Below are 21,800 nucleotides of genomic sequence, written 5' to 3'. Positions count from 1 at the left end.
CCATATCGAATTCTCTCTCTAAGATTTGTTATGATATCAGAGCATTGCGCTCTTTAGTTATAACACATATATTATTTCTTCAAAATCATCATGGCTGGCAAAGATGAAACACCTTCAAAGGAAACGCCTTCAAAAGACAAATCATCTTATGATCTTGCGGCTAACGACATGCCAGGAAACTTGATCACCCAAACATAGTTGAAGGGCGATAATTTTGATGAATGGGCGTGAGCAATCAGGACATCTTTATGTGAAAAAAAAGATTGGTTTCATTGATGGCAGTATAACCCAACCACCCGAGGAATCTGATGAATATGAAGATTGGATTAGCGTTAATTCAATGCTTGTCTCCTGGATTATGAACACTATTGATTCGAAGCTACGATCCACGATCTCATACCATGAATCAGCACGCGACATGTGGAATGACATTCAGGAACGTTTTAATATCTTAAATGGCCCACGTATTCAACAACTCAAGGTTGAATTGCATACTTGTAAACAGGTTCAAGGTATGTCTGTTGAGGATTATTACGCTAAACTGAAGAAACTTTGGGAAGCATTAGATGAAGTTGACCCTATTCCTACATGTGAATGTGGTAAGTGCACATGTAAAATTGCTACAAAGCTTCAGAAGCGAGAAGAAAATGCAAAAGTCCATCAGTTTTTAATGGGTGTGGATGACGGGTTGTATGAAATAGTACATTCAACTTTGCTGGCAACAGATGATGTAGGAGGCATAAATAAAATTTACTTTTCTTTGATTCGAGAAGAACGATAACGCATGGGTACTAAAATCAATTCAGAACGTGCTGAAGTAATGAGTTTTGCAGTACAATCTTGTGGGAATATGGGCCGCAATGAACCCCGGCTTGAACCTAAGGAAGCTTCTTGTAATATCTGGGACATAGCGTGTAATTATTTTTATTGATAAATAATTATTATGTGATTATATTTTGATTTTTGGTGAATTATCTGATGATTGGTGTTGTTATGTGGATGTTTATATGTGGTAAAGTATAAGTATGCTAATTTTATTATGTCCATAATAAAATATAGATAATTAAGGTTTTTTTCTGGTAATTTTTGGAGTGTTATATAATTTTATATTGATTTATGAATTTATTAATTATTTTCTGAATAATTACAAACCTATTTTATAAAGTCGGGAATCGTCCAACCTCAACCGTTTTTACGTTTTTACAACCCGAAACTCTTCCGAAAACTCCTTCCTAACCTAATCTGGTAATTTCAGACATTTTCCGTGTTTCGACTTTTTCAATCCGGATTACGGTTTGAACGTACGCGGCCCGGCGCAATATTTTCGATACGCTAACCCTTTTCGTTAACATTATCTTCGTACAAATCAATTTATAAAATCCCTGTTTTGATAATTATCCAAAATAGGATAATGCTTATCTAAAATAGGATAGTGCTTATCCAAAACAGGTTAATGTTTATCCAAAACGTTATCCGATAGGATCGTATTTATAGTTACTTAGCGGCTAAGCAACGTATTTATCGATCCAACACGATCCAGAACGTATTAATATTCCGTAAATATAAATAGCCAATATAGTATTGTATTTTGTACATATAATCATTTGCAAACAGTAAAACTATATAGTTTCCAAAGAAAACCCTTAAAATTCATCGCGTTCTTCATAATCAAATGCACAAACGTAGGCATTAACGAACTCCGATTCGGGCGTGCAATATATCAAATCGAAGCTCTCGAAAAGTTCTTTCATAATCAATCATCTATTTCAGTGCAGAAATCAATGTGATTTTCTTATTTAATTAATTTAATTCGAATTATTTAGTAATTAAAATAGGAAATTTTGTTCTTGATATTGTTTGTGTGATTTGATGTTAGAACCATGTTGATCTTTTCTTCCTGGTCATTTTGGTATATTATATGACTGATTTGGAGTTCAATAACATGTTCAAATTGATGTTTGATTCTCGAATTGAAGAACTAGGGTTTATAGCTATGAATATTTGCAATTGGAAATTGGGTGTTTCTCTGTTAGGGGTTATAGTTTCAAATTGATTGTACCAAGTTATAGATCGTCAAAAGACGATTAGAATGGTATATACGTGATAAATAGAAGATAGCCGGAAGGGCTTTACCGGAAAATCGAACCCAGGCGGCGGCGTGTTTTTCCGGTTAAAATTTCGGCTGATTTATTGATGGTTTGGTCGATTTGTTGTAATATTCGAGTTCCTGGTGATTTAATATTGAATTCTACAATTTATGGCATGTTTCTGGGGAATTTTCGACCGCCAGAAAAGCTCCATGGCGGCGGCCATGGAGTCCGGCCGGCGGGAGGTGGGGATGACAGCAAAATTGCTGTTTGACCCCCTGGTTTGCAAAATTTTATATTTTGGTCCCTGGAATTTTCAGAAAATTCAAAAACTAGATTTCTGTTTTAATTATTAACAGGAATTGTATTTTTTTTATAATATTTTCAGAAATTGATTTTTATTTATTTTAAAACTCAAAATTCATTATTTATTTTCTGAAAATCATTTTTAAGTTAAAATAAATCTTAATTATTTAATTAGTCAATTAATTTAAATATTAATTGAATAATTAATTTAATTAGTTATTAATTAATTTTAATTGATTATTTAATTAGATTTAATTATTTATTTGGGTTTAAAAATTCTGAAAAATAGATTCGAGTTTTAAAATATTATTTTAAATTATTTTCAAGGCTCGATAATTATTATAAATTATTTTAAAGTCAGATTCGGGCGTTCGAACCCTATTATTTAATTATAAAATGATTCGGGGCCCATTTTGATTCCGAAAATGTTTAAAAATTTGTATTAAATACCTGGAAAATCATTTTGACCTGAAGCTTCTTTGAAAAATTATTTTAATTGAATATCTTGCGTGCTATGTGCTATCTGATTGATGTGTTATATGCCGATGTGGTTACTATTTGACGGTTTTTGCTGTAACTTTCAATCCGTAAATCGGATTTGGGTAGAACGAAGGGTAAATAAAAGCTTATGACGTCTATGTGACGATTAGAATGATATGAGATTAAGTATTTGTAATGCCTGGGAAATATTATGTACTTATTTTTATCAATAAATAATTATTATGTGATTTTATGTGAATTTTGGTGAATTATTTGATGATTGATATTAATATTTGGATGTTTATTTTTGATAATATTTAGATTTTTTAATTTTTAATTATCCAGAATAAAATATAGATAATTTTGGTATTTTTGTTGTAATTTTTGGATTATTGTATGATTTTATAAGAATTTATAGAATTGTTAATGATTATTTTTACGTAATTGTAAAATTACTTTTTCGAATCAGAAATCGTTCCACTTCAACCCTTTTTGCGTTTTTACAACCCGAAACTCTTCCGAAAACTCCTTCCTAACCTAATTTAATAATTCTGAACACTTTTCATTTTTCGACTTTTCCGATCCGGGGTACGGTTTGACCTGTACGAATCCCGGTGTGAAATTTTCGATACGCAAATCATTTTATAGATCGATAAAAATTCATATTTTCAAAAGGCGAGATATTATCATCTTATTTTTGTATAAAGTATTTTACAGGAAGCTCTGTTTTGATAAATACCCAAGTTTGATATTAAAATTGTATCGTTATATAGTTACTTAGCGGCTAAGTAACCTATTTTCGGATCCGGTATGTAAGTGTAATTATTGAATTATTCAATAAATAAAATATGTGATGGATCTATCGGCTATGTGTTGCTGTATTATCAATTGTTTGTGATTTGTTGGATGCGAATATTAATTTTATAATTAATTATCGAGCTGTATGAATTTAATTCATTTTTAAAATGATTTTATTGAATATTTATTCTCGTAAATGCTAAAATTGCTCCTAAAATTATTTTTGTTGTTTTATAATTTTATTTATTATTTTTAGGAGTTTATAAAATTTAGAAATCAATATTTAATTAATTAATTATCTTTAAATGATTTTTCTGACTCCATTAAATTGTAAAATCAATATTTAATTTCAAGATGTTTCAAAAATCATGAAAATTTTATTTTATTAAGTTTGGAATATTTTGAGAATTTTAAAATTATCCCGAAAAATTTCTGATTTTTATTTAACCGCATGTGTATTCGTTAAATTATTAAATGCGGGTCTGATGTGCGATTTGAAAATGTTTTAAAAATGCAATTTTAATAATTTTCAATATTTGGAGATTTTAAGAAATATTTAGAATTATTTTGAATTATTTTATATATATTTCCGATGAATTTTTGCACGCGATGCGTAATGACACATTCGTGATTCAGGAACGAGACGAAATAACAACGAAAATAAAGATAAAAAATAAAAAGAAGAAGAAATAGATATAAAACCTAATTTTATCCCCCTTTCACCCCACCCTCACGACTGTCTCTCTCTCCTTACTCCCTCATCGATCTCTCACTTTGTTTCTCTCACAATCTCTCCCGATTCTCTCTTCCCCTTCCTTCTTCTTTCTATTTTTTTATTTTTCTCCACCTCTTTTCGATTGTTTTCTCCTGTTCCCGCCGGTAAGCCGCCGTTGCCCTGTCTTTTCCGGCGAAACCGCCGCCCTATTTCCCTTGTTTGGAAACGCTGCCCGATTTTTGGGAAAGTTAATCCCGAAAATACGGGAACGTAACCTGTAATTATCGGAGACGTCGAACGAGGATATATAATTAAATTTTACGAAACCTACTTACATAACGTGACAAGATATTTTGTGAATAATCGATTACCCTATTTTCAACCAACAAGTATACGTACTTTCCGGAAATGAACACCGAACCGAGTTTCAAAGATGTGAACCATAATTGCTATGTGTATTTCAGTAATACATATAAATATGAGCTGAGTTATGAAATCGTATGGGTAGAATAGGATAGTAGTGTTGTGTTAAGCGAGACGATTGTCTAAATTAGGGCAATTCAACCCTGTAGGTTTTAGTCGGAAGACCGAGACGTGACATCGGACTAGGAACGATCTAGTGATTAGACGTCGAGATCAACAAACTTCCAACTGAAGGGGCTGAATGTTGGGATCGTATCCAAAATGGGATAGTAGTTTGACGGTAAAGCCGAACGTTCAAGTCGAACCAAAGTCAACCAGTAATAACAGTTAAAGCTTATTAAGGCAAGTATTCCTGATTTTTCTTTTAAAATACTGCAAATATTTCTTCGTTCCTATTCCAATTTCAGAATAGTTAAATGTTTTATATTTCGCTGCAATTACTCTTATTATGCATGTTCTTTTTATTCTTGTTCCTATAATTCGATTGCTCTCTTGAGCAAATACCCATTCTTTCGGGTTATTTACGAACCTGAATTGGGAAGTTTAGAATTCAAAATAATTTGATATCAAAATACTCCACGGGCTGGATAGTGATATTTTGGGGAATGAGTTTTACTTAATCCTAAGGACCGGGACATGACCGGTGCCTTGAGATGGGCCGTAGAGCCTGGGGACCCGACTGGATCTATATAGGTAGGTATAGATCTGCAATGTATTCTGAGTGATCAGCAGGATATAGATGCGAACTAGTGTCCAGTCGAATTTGTTGTTCATCGCCATTAACAACATTCTCTCTCGAACGGTTTTATGATTCCAAAACCGGACAAAACCCTGATCCAGGAGATGAATCGGGGAATCGCTTTTCATTTTTGAATTTATAGTTAACGGCTGGGGATAGCCAACGTTTATTCGCTCAACTCACTTAAATAAATAAAATTATTTAAAATTATTTTGAGATTTGTCCGGAAGTTTTTCCTTTGGTATTAATGTTTGAAACACAAATTATATACTTGCTGGGCATTTTTGGCTCACTCTTGCTTTGTAAATTCTTATTTCTGCCAGAAACAGATAGGGATAAAAGTGAATAGCTTTGATAGACGGCAGAAGTTGAAGAATTCTCCGCTGCGAGAGGTTGAAGAAGTTAGAATAATATGACGAGAGCATTAGTACAAAGGTATTTTCATTTGTATTTTTAGTTGTTGTAAGTTGTAGAAGATTAGATTCTTTTTTCATACCATAACCTTTAAATGATCCGGATTCAAGGAGTAATTGAACATTCTTTTATTTTATGTAAAGATTGTTTCGTGACACCAAATCTTGACCACATATTTGGGTTGTTACAAGTTGGTATCAGAGCTGCAGGTTATTGGTCACTGAAATAAGAATAGGTGAGAGGAAGATAGGAATGATAGGACGTACAAGATAGGAAAGATCCTAGGCATACTCATCTTAGGTGGAGTTGAGTGCGAATTAGGGTTAGCAGATTCGATATGGAATTGATAAAATAGGATTGTTGAGAAAGTGTAAGGCGAATATCACAACGCTATAGGTATATTGAGTTTTCAGACTCTACAGTAATGAGGAATCAACAGATCGACGGAGACTGGGTATGTTACCCTGCTTTTCATGTGGTTTTGAAGAAAATGTGATTGATTCTGGTGAGGATTTGTGAGTATTAGTACGATTTAACTTAGGTATTAGAACAAGTTCCACGTCGAAGGAAACCAGTTGATGGACGCTGATGAAGAACTAACGTTGCTTGTTTCGAAGGCACCACCGTTGCGAGAAGATTATTATCACTTATCGGGAGCTGCGCAAGGAATGATATCTACCTTACTAGGTATAGGTAAGACTAGCAAGAAGGTGCGCTATTATCTACAGACGGAACATCGAATCACATGCATGGTTGCGAGCATAACGTCAAGGACGACGACAAGAATGTCAAAGATAGTACTAAATGTCAGCGTTGCGGTAGAATTGCGAATAAAATGATTTACGATGGTAAATGAAGTTTGGGCGACTAATAAGTGCGAGCAGAATCCAAGGAAAAGTGGAAGAGGTACCAAAGTGGATAGACCGTTAAATGGACATTCTTTTAATTAGACAGTTCATGGGTAAATCAGGAAAATAGCAAGTAACTTATATAGTAATGACAACCAAATATATGATTTCCAAAGCTTTAAAATGAGATTTCAGAAAAGATTTTCTTAATCAAATTTCGGAAGATTTTGGCATGAAACGAGTTTCACAATTTGGTTGTCAAATTACTATTTATGTTCTTGTTATTATAAACAGAAAATGACCTAAAAAGAAGAATGGAATTAGACTCAGTGTTGTTAATTCGAAGGGCCAAGTAGACCCACCAGCAGGGAGAAGGTTTAAAGTTTTCCGTGAAAAAAAAATGAAAGTTAACTTTGTTGAATAATATCAATAATTGAATCAATATGTTAAAACATTATTTACTCAATTCATAGAAATTGTTAAAAATTTAATGAAATTCATGATTCGAGCAGTTAGAGGGTGATTGAAGAAAATGAAAGAATCTTCTAGATGGTTGGAGAAGAATTGTATCTCTATCGACGAAATTGAGGCATTGCGTGATCGATGGTTACTCTCCGCGACATAGATGAAATCTGAAGCAGTGACTATAAATTTTGGAAGGACGCGATTAAGACCAAATTATTGAAGCATTTGATGTGAAGACATTTCCAAACAGTATTTCGAAGCAATGATGTGACTTGAATCATGAACCTGTATTCACACGATCCTGAAGGCAGATGTCGGCGAAACATGAAAGGTGATCAACACTGACATCCTTTCTTCTAATACGATAGTATACGTTTTTCTTGATTCTTGAATACGTATGAGCTTCTTCTGTTAATAAATCATATGAGGCGGAAACGAAAGAAAATTTATTGTATTCCTTTTGAACTATTTCTCTTCTCAAATTCTTGATTCCTGATTGAGACAACAGTGTTGTGATATGACGCTTTGTCGAAATGACGAAGAGTCGGGTGGGACGCCACCTAATCATGTGCTATATGCCATATGGTATGAAAGACTGGCCATCTTGGGTACGAATATGGTTGTCTCATTCTTCACTCATTTTTCTTCCTTCAATTTTCTGATTTACAAATTCTTCCAATCGGCTGCTGCATTGTTATTCCTTATTCCGTTTTTCAATCAAAATCATGTTCACAAACTCTCCTCTTGCATCGAGTCTGTTCTCTGACGATTATAAAAGAAATAGAATAGTCCCGCGCGACAGGTAGAATTACGTGTCGAAGGCGAATATGATTGCAAGCCGATAATTGGTGGACATTTGCGAGCAAGAAAGAATGGATACACCGACAACGCGGTCGTGGCAGAGACATCAAACCTGACAGTTGTTTGTGTTATGAGGATCTTGTCAGTATGGTAGGTTATGTTAACGTGATGTACTTCAAATAAGAGGATTTTGATGTGAACTGAATGGTTAGCGAACCGTAACAAATAAATTAAGGAAGTAAAGTTGTGTGCGTCGGACGGAGCAAATGAGGATCAGGACGATGATCGAAGATCAAGGGAATTCTGAACAATGACCCAGACAGGCAATCAATACGTGAAATATCCCTTCATCGTGGGAAGATATTTGTCGTGAAGATTCAAGACAGAAGCAATTTTAATGGCAACCAAATTTTGAACGTGTTCTTTAAGAAACTGTGAGGTTCTCCAATTTGAGTAAATAAGTTACAGTGAATTTGATATCCATTCCTGGACCAGAGACGAAAGTTGATGCGGAACCATAGGTGAAGATGAAGAAATGATGATTCGACTGCGAAATCTTTTAAGAAATAATGATCCGGCAATTGAGTTTCCAACAGATGGGGGTAATAATCAAGACCCTGCATGGTTATTAACAGATAAATAGACTCATTAGTGAAATTGAGTGTGTATCGTCAAAGAAAGAGGATTGGTGTGGTTCGTTGAAGGATGCGGCATAATTTTCAAAAGTAACCGTACACAATTAGTAATGACAAGAAATAAGCTAAAATACTTGCGAAATAAAGTTTTGAGAAACAACAAGATAAATTTTAAGTTCACCAATAATATTTTGTAATATTCTGAAAGAATTGAGAAATGTATGATTATGTTAATCATTGTTGGTGTAAGACCCAATTCCAATTAAAGAGATACTGATCAAAATGATAAAAATGTGAATTGTGAAAAATTGATGATTTTGGTTGATGGAAGTGGGTGGATATGATTGTGAGTGATTTGGTTAATGATGGTGTTGGCTTGAATCCGACGGGTAGTCAATGGTGTAGGGGAAGTGCTGCCCAAATTTTCAGAAATTACCCTACGTTCAAGAATAAAGAAGTATATTGTCATTTTCATCAGTACTCCAAACGATTGCAATCTCGGTTCTTGAGAAAGAATGTTATGATTAAACCGACTTTATATAATTGGTCTTTGATTTCAGTTAGCTAGTCAACACTTGGTTTAAGTAATCATTTAAAGGAGTTAATTGATCAACTTGTTAGTTGGTATGGAGATCGATTCCAATTAGATTGAGTGAAGCTCTAACATGATTTGTAGATTCGAAATCAAAGCGATTAGAAATTTGGAGGAAGTGATGGCATTAGCAGAAATCGAAAGTTTAGTAAAATTAGCGTGATGTTACTGCAGACATGTACGAAATTTTACCTAGACGAATATGCCCCTTGCAATAGACAAAAGGAATAGAAAGTTATTGGTTCATGCTAGTTAGAAGAATATTTTTCAAGAACTGAAGGTTCAAGATAAAGCAAAGAGATTTTATCAGCTGTAATCACGTTCCAAGAAGGACTTGGATGTATACCCATATCGAATGACGAGTTCATGGAAGCTACTATAAATTAATGGAGAGAACATTTGCAAGAACTGAAGATTCAAGAAAGAGTAAAGAAATATTACCTTCTATAATCATACTCCATGAAGAATGTAAATGTACATCTTTATCGAATTATGATTGAATAAAAGTTGCTATGAAAAACTGGGAAACTCCCAAATACAATTATCCGATGTAAGACAGAAACTAACGAAATCTGCATGTGAACTCGAGAAAAAGAAATGTTGATCAGTTGGAGAAAGCCAATTATGCGATCAATGATGATTTAAACGAGGTTAAGAAAATCGCTATTGATGAATTTTAATAATTTTGTTAATAAGAATTTAAATATTATAAATAATAGCCTGTTTTCTAGCGTTAACTTCATAAATGACTTATCTAATAATGAACATATTAATATTATCAAGAAAAGGAAATTTTGTATGTTTAAAAGAGATAATGAATAATGAGAATGGAGAAATAAATAAGAAAAGAAGTGGAATCAAAAGAATGATAAAGAAATATTATGAAATAATCCACAACATATATGCAAGTTATGAACGTTGGTTATGCTAGAACTGATAGGAGAAGGAGGGGAAACGCTGATAATCAGAGATAGGAATTCATTCCAAGAATGCGTGTAAACAGGAAAGATTACACAGAGGTATTAATGGGGAACGATTGGAGAAGCGCGTTGCAATGAATCTCAAGATGGAATTCTTTAGAACTAAAGTGAAGTCCCAGATTTCTGAACGAATGCTTTACCAAGATTACCTCAGGGAATGAGGTAAGAATTTCTCATCGGATTCCGCATAGAGTCAAGCTGGTGTCAAAAGCCCTGTATCGTATAACTCAATAGGGATGAAATAATGAGTGAATGAAAACTTCAAAAATGTGGAATAAAAGAATAATAAAATGAAGAGTGTTTTGCGCTGTGCACAAAAGGGATCATGAGAAAAAGAAGAATGGAGGTATGAAATTACGCATCGACCATCAGAAATTGTAAACTTGAGGTCACCCTAAAGGTTGTGTTTAGAGTAAGGTATGGGCAGCAAAAGTTCCAGTGATATGATGTACCCGTCATTTCCGAGGGTTAAACGAGCATAGTGTATCAGGAATATTTGGATAGTGTAATTGTATTTATTGATAACATCCTCGCTAATTCAAGGACTAAGGAAGACCAAGTTAAGCGTTGAAAGATATGCCTGCGGAGGGTTGAAAAGTAGTCACTGCATTCTAAGCTTCAAAGGTGTGAATTCTGGTCATAATAGATTATGAGCTATGGAAGCATGATTAATTACCAACCAAGCAAGATCCATTTGGAGACAGATATTTAGGGTAGAAAAGAAAGAGTGAATGTCACTAAGATCGCTGGAAAATGGTTAAAGGAATTGGAAAAGTTAGGAATTGAAGAATAAGCTTTTATCCGTCTTCTGGGTTATGATGATACTTACTTTGTTGTTAGATATCAAAGGTGGTATTAATACAAATGATTGATGTTGACTTTAGTATGGTATGTAGTGAGCATCAAAGTTCGTACTGGTATCTAATTTGATATGACGACAAAATGAGTATTAGTACCAAGAGACTGGATTTTGAATAAAGTTATGATTCATTCCGTTCCAAATTAATATTATTCTTTCAGATAGTAACAGATTCTTGCTCAATGAATATACTCGATAGTGATTAAAAAGAAATTGAAGTATACCACAAAGTGGTAAGTTAAATGCAATTGTCGAAATTTTTCCTTTACTTTTTAGATTTTGAAATTGATTTAGAACGTTTCTAAGTATAAGACGCCATGAGCTCAGTATACCGGGTGCAGACGGATAGAAAGTGTAAAGACCGATTAGAGATTCTTGAATGCGACTGGAAACGATCATAGGTCAGGCTAATCGAACAGAAGAAGACATGAAAAGTAGAGTAGAACAGTCAGTGAAAGTAGAAAGTTCATGAACACAAATCATTGGAATTAGACAGAAAAGAAGATTAGTGTGAATTAAGTTAGTCCTTTGAGACAATGAGATAGATAGAACGATTGTGAATGAGTTGGTCTTGTTGTCACAGGTATAACGAGATCATAAAACATTCATGTGTGTATGACCATGAAGAATAATTTAGCTCCATATATATATATGGAATGGAAATTTGAATTAGGTTGCATGAGCAACTAATAGATATTGATATTGGCAGAAGACTGTTGAGTAATGGTAAAAATGATGAGTTTTGGAAAATTTGAAGTAAGAAACTTGAAATGTATCAGTGTATGTTCCTTAGCATGATTCTGAGGACAGAATCCTTTTAAGGGGGGAAGGATGTAACGCCTGGGAAATATTATGTACTTATTTTTATCAATAAATAATTATTATGTGATTTTATTTGAATTTTGGTGAATTTTTTGATGATTGATATTAATATTTGGATGTTTATTTCTGATAAAATTTAGATATTTTAATTTTTAATTATCCAGAATAAAATATAGATAATTTTGGTATTTTTCTGGTAATTTTTGGATTATTGAATAATTTTATAAGAATTTATAGAATTGTTAATGATTATTTTTACGTAATTGTAAAATTACTTTTTAGAATCAGAAACCGTTCCACTTCAACCATTTTTGCATTTTTACAACCCGAAACTCTTCTGAAAACTCCTTCCTAACCTAATCTGATAATTCTGAACACTTTTCATGTTTCGACTTTTCCGATCCGGGGTACGGTTTGACCTGTACGAATCCCGGTGTGAAATTTTTGATACACAAATCATTTATAGATCGATAAAAATCCATATTTTGAAAAGACGAGATATTACAGGAAGCTCTGTTTTGATAAATACCCAAGTCTTATATTAAAATCGTATCGTTATTTAGTTACTTAGCGGTTAAGTAACCTATTTTCGGATCCGGTATGTAAGTATAATTATTGAATTATTCAATAAATAAAATATGTGATGGATCTGTCGGCCATATGTTGCTATATTATCAATTGTTTGTGATTTGTTGGACGCGAAGATTAATTTTATAATTAATTATCGAGCTGTATGAATTTAATTCATTTTAAAAATGATTTTATTGAATATTTATTCTCGTAAATGCTAAAATTGCTCCTCAAATTATTTTTGTTGTTTTATAATTTTATTTATTATTTTTAGGAGTTTATAAAATTTAGAAATCAATATTTTATTAATTAATTATCTTTAAATGATTTTTCTGACTCCATTAAATTGTAAAATCAATATTTAATTTCAAGATGTTTCAAAAATCATGAAAATTTTATTTTATTAAGTTTGGAATATTTCGAGAATTTTAAAATTATCCCAGAAAATTTCTGGTTTTTATTTAACCACATGTGTATTCGTTAAATTATTAAATGCGGGTCTGATGTGTGATTTGAAAATGTTTTAAAAATGCAATTTTAATAATTTTCAATATTTGGAGATTTTAAGAAATATTTAGAATTATTTTACATATATTTCCGATGAATTTTTGCACGCGATGCGTAATGACACATTCGTGATTCAGGAACGAGGCGAAATAACAACGAAAATAAAGATAACAAATAAAAAGAAGGAGAAATAAATATAAAATCTAATTTTATCCCCCTTTCACCCCACCCTCACGACTGTCTCTCTCTCCTTACTCCCTCATCGATCTCTCACTTTGTTTCTCTCCCAATCTCTCCCGATTCTCTCTTCCCCTTCCTTCTTCTTTTTATTTTTTTTATTTTTCTCCCCCTCTTTTCGGCAGTTTTCTCCTGTTCCCGCTGGTAAGCCGTCGTTGCCCTGTCTTTTCTGGCGAAACCGCCGCCCTGTTTCCCTTCTTTCCCCTGTTGTCTATTCATGGTGCTTGTGTTTCCGGTGGGTGTATATCGATTCGTGTTTGTGTGTGTATATCGATTCATGTTTGTGTGTGTATATCGATTCGTGTTTGTGTGTGTATCAATTCGTGTGTATGTGGGTGTGTGCAGCCATACGTGTACTGCGGTATTTTCAGTCTTGATGTGCTTTATCTTTCCGGCTATGCTCCCCGTGTTCCCTGTTGTGCGAACTGTTGTGATTGGCGCGTGTTGTGCCCGTGTTTTTGTGATGAATCGAAACTGTTATTAACTATGTTTTATTTTAATTTTCTGCAGAAAACATTTGATTGCAATTCGTGAAATAAAAAGATTTTCGTGCGGATATTTTAATATTTAATCGATGGAATTCACGAAGGATGTCCGATATAATCGGAAACCCGTGAATTTTATCGCCGTCGGCGATGAGCCGACGGTGGATTATGATGATTTTTATCTGAGTCCTATATTTATAAATTAAATAAACTAGTTCGCGGAGTTAATTTTAAAATGAAAACAAATAATAATAATTTATAATTAAATTTGCATCGGTGATTGGGGATTGGTGAAATTGGTTGTGAATGGGATGGTTGCGATTGGTTGTTGTTGTGATTGACGTCAAAATGATTCGACGGGTGGGCCGATAAATAAAGGAAACGGTGCTCGATTTTTGGGAAAATTAATCCTGAAAATACGGGAACGTAACCTGTAATTATCGGAGACGTTGAACGAGGATATATAATTAAATTTTACGAAACCTACTTACATAACGTGACAAGATATTTTGTGAATAATCGATTACCCTATTTTCAAACCAACAAGTATACGTACTTTCCAAAAATGAAAACTGAACCGAGTTTCAAAGATGTGAACCATAATTGCTATGTGTATTTCAGTAATACATATAAATATGAGGTGAGTTATGAAATCGTATGGGTAGAATAGGATAGTAGTGTTGTGTTAAGCGAGACGATTGTCTAAATTAGGGCATTTCAACCATGTAGGTTTTAGTCGGAAGACCGAGACGTGACATCGGACTAGGAACGATCTAGTGATTAGACGTCGAGATCAACGAAGTTCCAACTGAAGGGGCTGAGTGTTGGGATCGTATCCAAAATGGGATAGTAGTTTGACGGTAAAGCCGAACGTTCAAGTTGAACCAAAGTCAACCAGTAATAACGGTTAAAGCTTATTGAATTAAGTATTCCTGATTTTTCTTTTAAAATACTGCAAATATTTCTTCGTTCCTATTCTAAGTTCAGAATAGTTAAATGTTTTATATTTCGCTACAATTACTCTTATTATGCATGTTCTTTTTATTCTTGTTCCTATAATTCGATTGCTCTCTGGAGCAAATACCCATTCTTTCGGGTTATTTGCGAACCCTGAATTGGGATGTTTAGAATTCAAAATGATTTGATATCAAATTACTCCACGGGCTGGATAGTGATATTTTGGTGATTGAGTTTTACTTAATCCTAAGGATCGGGACATGACCGGTGCCTTGAGATGGGTCGTAGAGCCTGGGGATCCGACTGGATCTTTACAAGTAGGTTAGATCTGCACTATATCCTGACAGATTAGCAGGATATAGATGCGAACTAGTGTCCAGTCTAATTTGTTGTTGATCGCCATTAATGGAATTCTCTCTCGAACGGTTTAATGATTCCAAAACCGAACAAAACCATGATCTAAGAGATGAATCGGGGAATCGCTTGTCATTTTTGAATTTATAGTTAAAGGCTGGGGATAGCCAACGTTTATTCGCTCAACTCACTCAAATAAATAGAATTGTTTAAAATTGTTTTGAGATTTGTCCGGAAGTTTTTCCTTTGGTATTAATGTTTGAAACACAAAGTATTTTTGGCTCACTCTTGCTTTGTAAATTCTTATTTCTGCCGGAAATAGATAGGGATAAAAGTGAATAGCTTTGATAGACGGCAAAAGCTAGAGAATTCTCCGCTGCGAGAGGTTGAAGAAGTTAGAAGAATATGACGAGAGCATTAGTACAAAGGTATTTTCATTTGTATTTTTAGTTGTTGTAAGTTGTAGAAGATTAGATTCTTGTTTCATACCATAACCTGTAAATGATCCGGATTCAAGGGGTAATTGAACATTCTTTTATTTTATGTAAAGATTGTTTCGTGACACCAAATCTTGACCCCGAATTTGGGTTGTTACAGTATTGATAGATACTTGTGCTGCCTAGCAGAGTAAGCGAGGCATAGAAAAAGAAAGTTAGTGATCCGTAAATATAATTGAAGCGTAGAAAGGGAAGGCAAGTGATTGACGAATAGAAGCAAGACATAGAAAATGAAGGAAAGTGATTGAGAAGTAAAACTGTTAGATGAGTACAAGTAAAGTTAAAAGTCTTCCGTGATAAGGCAAGTCCTTCGGAACCTTTCTTCAAGATATAATGCAAATATTTTTGAACTTTCTCATAACATGTTGCTAGTATTCAAAATAAATCTTGTCTTACATTGCAAGCGCTTTAAACTATTCAACCTTGAACCCTGATCATATCATTGAACTTGAGATGTAAGCTTTATTTCTTGTAAACCACCAACGATTGATTTCTCCGATATTAAACCATACCAATACAATACTACTCTGCAAATACATACACACCATAAACCAAGTATTTCAAAAGAATTTCTTGAGCATATAGAAACTTATACACCCCGGAATACCATATCACATCAAAGATCAATACCCTGTATTATCATTGAACCATTGTTCTTCAGATACTTGATTCTTCATCGGGCTTGAAGCCGTTCTTCATATCTACACCTTGATACACCCTGGTGATACCTGTGAAATGTTTTATGCTCTGAGATAATGATTTATCAATGTTAATCATGATTATGCTTTTATTGAATTGCAATGATTATTATATTGAATTGTTTTAGAATTGGATGGTTTTATAAATGTGGACCAGATTCGTGGTCATAATAGGCCAATGCGTGCCTTGGATCCAGTATATAGAGCAAAGCTGAGAGCCTTGTTCGGGGTTAGTGCGTAACTGATCAACAGCCTAACCTTAGTTTTTAAAATGAAAAGAGAATATCCAATTCTATTCATTTATTATCCGGAAACTTGATTCTTCTGAATCATTTCAACTGATCATTGTTGAACCTCAGTTATTGCTATTATATTTTGCTGAGCTAGTTAGCCCACTCTTGCAAATCTGTTATGTTATTTTACAGTTGAAAAATAAATTGTTGGTAATGAGGATTCCGAGTCCAGTGTGCGAGCTAGGATTCTAGGGTAAGATGGACCGAGTTAGTAGGAGCTTTATAATGTAGATGAGTTATGTAAGATTGTAAGAATGATATCATTATCAGTTGTAAGCGGAACTAGTTGGGATTTGGTACGATGTAATAAAAGTTAAGATTGTGGCTTATTTTCATATTCTAACCTGTTGTGATCTATGGTTATGGTAAGTAGGGTCTTTACATATATTACTTTTATAAGCAGGTATATATATTGAGTGTGTGGTGTGTTGTGAACCCCAAACTTCTAACCCGAGTTTGGAGAGCGCCACACTTCTCATTCTTGCACGCACTATAAGCGACTGGGCATGAAATTGATTCATGTTTTCAACTCCATCGCTATCCAGAGTGGTGGCCTGACCGTTTTAAGGCACCTGGACGCGGGTCTGGACGTGGCCGTGGCAACCAATGTTCTGTGCCTGTTACTCAGTAAGGAAGTGGAAGTTTAAATCCTCGCGCCAATGTTGCTTCTAAATCCCTGCATCCATTTGCACCCGCGTCAACATCTAAGCCAGCTTTGGGAGAGATTAACAAGTCTGGTGTTTTTGGTTTGACAAAGGATCAATGGCAAGTTTTGAAATCTGTATTTCAGGGACAATCACAATCTACTCCGACCATGACATGTAATTTTAATGTTAAATGGATTATAGACACCGGAGCTTCCAATCATATGATAGGGAACTTATCTTTGTTAAATGATATTCGTGAGATCCGGAGTCATATTGGTATTCCGAATGGTGCTCAAGCTACAGCCATGAAGGCTGGGACGGTTACTTTGGCTCCTAATTTAATTTTATACAATGTCTTATAAGTCCCAAACTTTAAATGTAATTTGATTTCAGTATCACAATTGTTATGCGAGAACAAATGCACTATCCAATTCACCAATGTTTTGTGTGTAATTCAGGACCACATTTCGAGGATGCTGATTGGAGCGAGTGAACAGCATGGGAGGCTCTACTATTACTATGGATCAGTCAAAGCTACTGCATATAAAGCTGATGTTGTGGACTCTTTTAATTTATGGCACCAGCATTTGGGACATCCATCAATAAAGGTTCTTGAGAAGATCCCTCATGTTAAGTCAAGTATTGTTAAATCTAGTGTAAATAAAGTGTGCGACGTATGTGTTCGTGCCAAGAATTCTCGAACAAGATTTCATATTAGCGAGCATAAAGCAATCAGTTATTTTGATCTTATTCATTGTGATTTATGGGGACCATATCGTACACCGTCTTCATGTGGTGCAAAATATTTTTTAACCATTGTTGATGATTATTCTCGTGCGATTTGGATTTTTTTGTTAGTTGATAAAACAAAGGTAAAATTGACTTTGATTCAATATTTTTGCTATGATCAAGCGACAATTTAACAAGCTAGTTAAAATAGTGTACAGTGATAATGGCACTGAATTTGAACAACTACAAACATTTTTTAAAAATCATGGTATTCTGTACGAAACATCTTGTATTGGCACTCCTCAACAAAATGGGAGAGTTGAATGTAAACATCAACATATCTTAAATGTAGCTCAGGCATTGAGATTTCAAGGGAAATTACCTATAAAATTTTGGGGTAAATGCATTTTGACTGCTGGTTATTTAATTAATCGCACCCCTACCCCTGTATTAGATGACAAGATTCCCTATCAACTTTTATACGAAAAACCTCCTTTTTATGATTCTTTGAGAGTATTTGGGTGTCTTTGTTATGGTCATAATCAGAATCATAAGGGTGATAAGTTTTCTAGTAGAAGTCATTGTTATATTTTTTGGGTTATCCTTATAGAAAGAAAGGCTGGTAATTATTTGACTTGGAATCTGGAGAGTATTTTATTTCTCATGATGTTATATTTGCAGAGCATGAATTTCCCTATTTAACTGAGGATCATATAACTTCCAATTCCACAGAATGGTCTCCTTACCTTGCTGATGGCAATGAACTTTTAAGTTCATAAAATCAAGTCTTGTCTGAACCCCTCAGATATTTCCTGTGGAGATAGTGTTGAGGTTACTTGCGAAAATAATAATGAGGTTGAAAATGAATCTAGCTAAACTATGAACGACAGGGGGGATCCGATTCACCTAATGATGCAGAAACATCATAATTGGGATGTAGTCATCGTCAAAAACAACTGTTCATTCTTCTTCGAGATTTTATCACTCACACAGTACATAGTATGAGCCCTTCCACTCTTGTTGTACTCTCTTCATCGCATTCCTCAGGTACTCCTTATCCCATATCATGTGTCATAAATTGTGATAAATTTTATGTACAACATAGAGCTTTTCTTGTTCTGTGACAACATGTGTTGAACCAAGAAATTTCTCTGATGCGGTTAAACATCCACACTGGCGCCAGGCCATGCAGGAAGAAATGCATGCGCTTGAAAAAAACAAAACATGGTCCTTGGAGCCTTTGCCATCTGATAAGAAAGCACTTGGAAGTCAATGGGTATATCACATTAAATATCGGTCAGATGATTCCATTGAACGATACAAGGCTCGTTTAGTGATTCTTGGCAATCATTAAGTAAATGATGTTGATTATAAGGAAATTTTTGCTTTGGTTGCTAAGATGGTGATGGTGCGTACTATTCTTGCAGTTGCAGCTGCTCGTAATTGGGAACTTTATCTAATGGATGTTAATAACGCATTTCTCTATGGTGATTTAGAGGAAGTCGTTTATATGCGCCCTCCTCCAGGATTTCGCACCAATCCTCCTGGGCTCGTTTGTCGTCTTCGCAAATCAATTTATGGTTTGCGTCAGGCCTCTCATTGTTGGTTCACCAAACTTTCCTCTGCTCTTAAGGACTATAGTTTTGTTCAATCTTATGCCGATTATTGTTTGTTTACTCTTCATAGAGGAACTACTTCATTGCATTTACTTGTATATGTGGATGATCTCGTGATAGCTGGCAATGACTCTGCTGCTATTCAAGAAATAAAAAAATACTTGAGCTCTTGCTTTCAGATGAAAGATCTTGGTCTTCATAAATACTTTCTTGGGATAGAAGTAGCTCATATTCCTGCTGGAATTTATTTGTGTCAATGCAAATATATGCTGGATATTATTGCTGAAGTTGGCATGTTAGGGGCCAAACCAGCTACCTTTTCCATTGAGCAGAATCATTGTCTCGCCTTAACAACCAGTCCGTTACTATCTGATCTGTTGCCCTATAGGAGACTTGTTGGTCGTCTAATTTACTTGGCCGTGACGCGTCCAAACCTCTCATACTCAGTAACACTTTAGCTCAATTCATGCAATTTCCTTCCGTTGATCATTAGAAGGCAGCTCTGCACGTTGTTCGATATTTAAAGGGCCATCATGGTCAAGGAATTTTACTACATTCTGACTCCGATTTATGCCTATATGCCTGGTGTGATTCTGATTGGGAAAGTTGTCCTATGACTAGACGTTCTCTTACTGGTTAGTTTATCACTCTTGGTCACTCTCTAATATCATGGAAGACTAAGAAACAATATACGATATCTCGCTCTTCTGCTGAAGCCGAATATCGTTCTATGGAAACTACTACATCGGAGCTTAAATGGTTAAAATCATGACTCTCTAGTCTTGGGATCAATCATTCTACACCTATCAAGTTGTATTGTGACAGTCAAGCCGCTCTTCATATTGCAGTAAATACGGTATTTCATGAGCGAACTAAACATATTGAAATCGACTATCATTTTGTGCGATATATTATTCTTGATGGCTTGATTCAACCATCATATATTCCTACTTGTACTCAACTCGCAGACATATTTACCAAAGCACTAGGAGGACCTCATCATGGCTCTTTTCTGGGCAAGTTGGGCATCCATGATTTGGATGCTCCAACTTGAGGGGGGTGTCAAGTTCTAATTGATATACGGTTGTATTATAGGCTTAACTGTGGGCTATATTAGAGGATTTTTACTTGTTGATCAATCAACCAAGCTTGTATATATTCAGACATAATCTCAATGAGAAGGCAGAGGTTTTATCCATGTCGAATTCTCTCTCTAAGATTTGTTACTTCCTAAGTCAGTAACTTTCATCAAACCAAGTGCCTCAATTTCTTAAAATGCATCTTCACCTGTTCGTACTGGTGGGGCAGATTCAGTCACTATCTTTCCCTTGGTAAACCAATTTTTATTCTTTCGAAATGGATGATTGGCAAGTAAAAATTTTCGATGATTATCAAACCATATAGTCTTTCACCATTTTTAATATTATAATCATCATAACCATGAGCACAATGAGGACAAGCTAAGTGACCAGCAGTTTTCCATCCAGATAACATTGAATAAGCAAGGAAGTCACTAATAGTCCACATTAACTGCGGCACCACAAAATCCGGGCTTAGGGATTTGAGAGGTCACGCCATATTAAATCCTTTATAATACTTATCTCATACCATAATATATAAATACTCACACCTTTATGACCCCACACTTATCAATACACACACACTTACAGGTTATTATCTTGGAAATGAACCACATCAATCCACAAGTGATAATTATTATAATTCCAAAAGTGATTAAGTCTTACCGCGGAAATAACCTTTAAGTAAGGTTAGTCCATCGGCCAAATATCTGTTTCTTATTTATTACCTTACATAAGTCATACTTTTAAATAAGTCGGACTAAAAACAACTGAAAACCAATCCAGCTTATTCGATCTACCTGAGGTACAGCACCAAACATCCTACGGAACAGCTGGCCGTTTCCTACCCATTTCCTGGCTATGAGTCTCATGATAGGCATCTTGATTCACTGTTGTGTTGTGTCAATTTAAGATAACAAGTGTGAGCTATAATGCCTAACATAATAATGTAAAGTATGAAATGACTATATGATAAACTCAAGTATAATTCCATATACGATAGTTAGGTTTATTAAAAATAGTTTTTCCTCGGTGATACACACCTTCTTTTGAAAACAATACTTTGATTGACTTATTAGTCTGCAAATACCTTAATGGTAAACCCATCACCTAGGCTTGGGTTACGGTATTGCATCTCAATTCCAACTGGAAGAATTTAGGACGTTC

At 34.5% G+C, this 21,800-nt stretch overlaps 1 protein-coding gene across 1 annotated transcript; it reads left to right on the top strand.

Annotated features, from left to right (window-relative positions):
* The first annotated feature begins 217 nt into the window (after window positions 1-217).
* On the top strand, window positions 218-19,292 carry LOC141680396 (uncharacterized). The gene is made up of 4 exons (XM_074486633.1): window positions 218-737; window positions 17,411-17,529; window positions 17,668-18,081; window positions 19,044-19,292. The coding sequence occupies exons 1-4, from the start codon at window positions 218-220 to the stop codon at window positions 19,290-19,292; spliced, it is 1,302 nt and encodes a 433-aa protein (XP_074342734.1).
* The last annotated feature ends 2,508 nt before the right edge of the window (window positions 19,293-21,800 follow it).

This window comes from Apium graveolens, chromosome 8 (assembly GCF_009905375.1).
Source record: "Apium graveolens cultivar Ventura chromosome 8, ASM990537v1, whole genome shotgun sequence".
NCBI classification, from domain to species: Eukaryota; Viridiplantae; Streptophyta; class Magnoliopsida; order Apiales; family Apiaceae; genus Apium; species Apium graveolens.
This window is presented reverse-complemented; position numbering and strand designations above follow the sequence as displayed.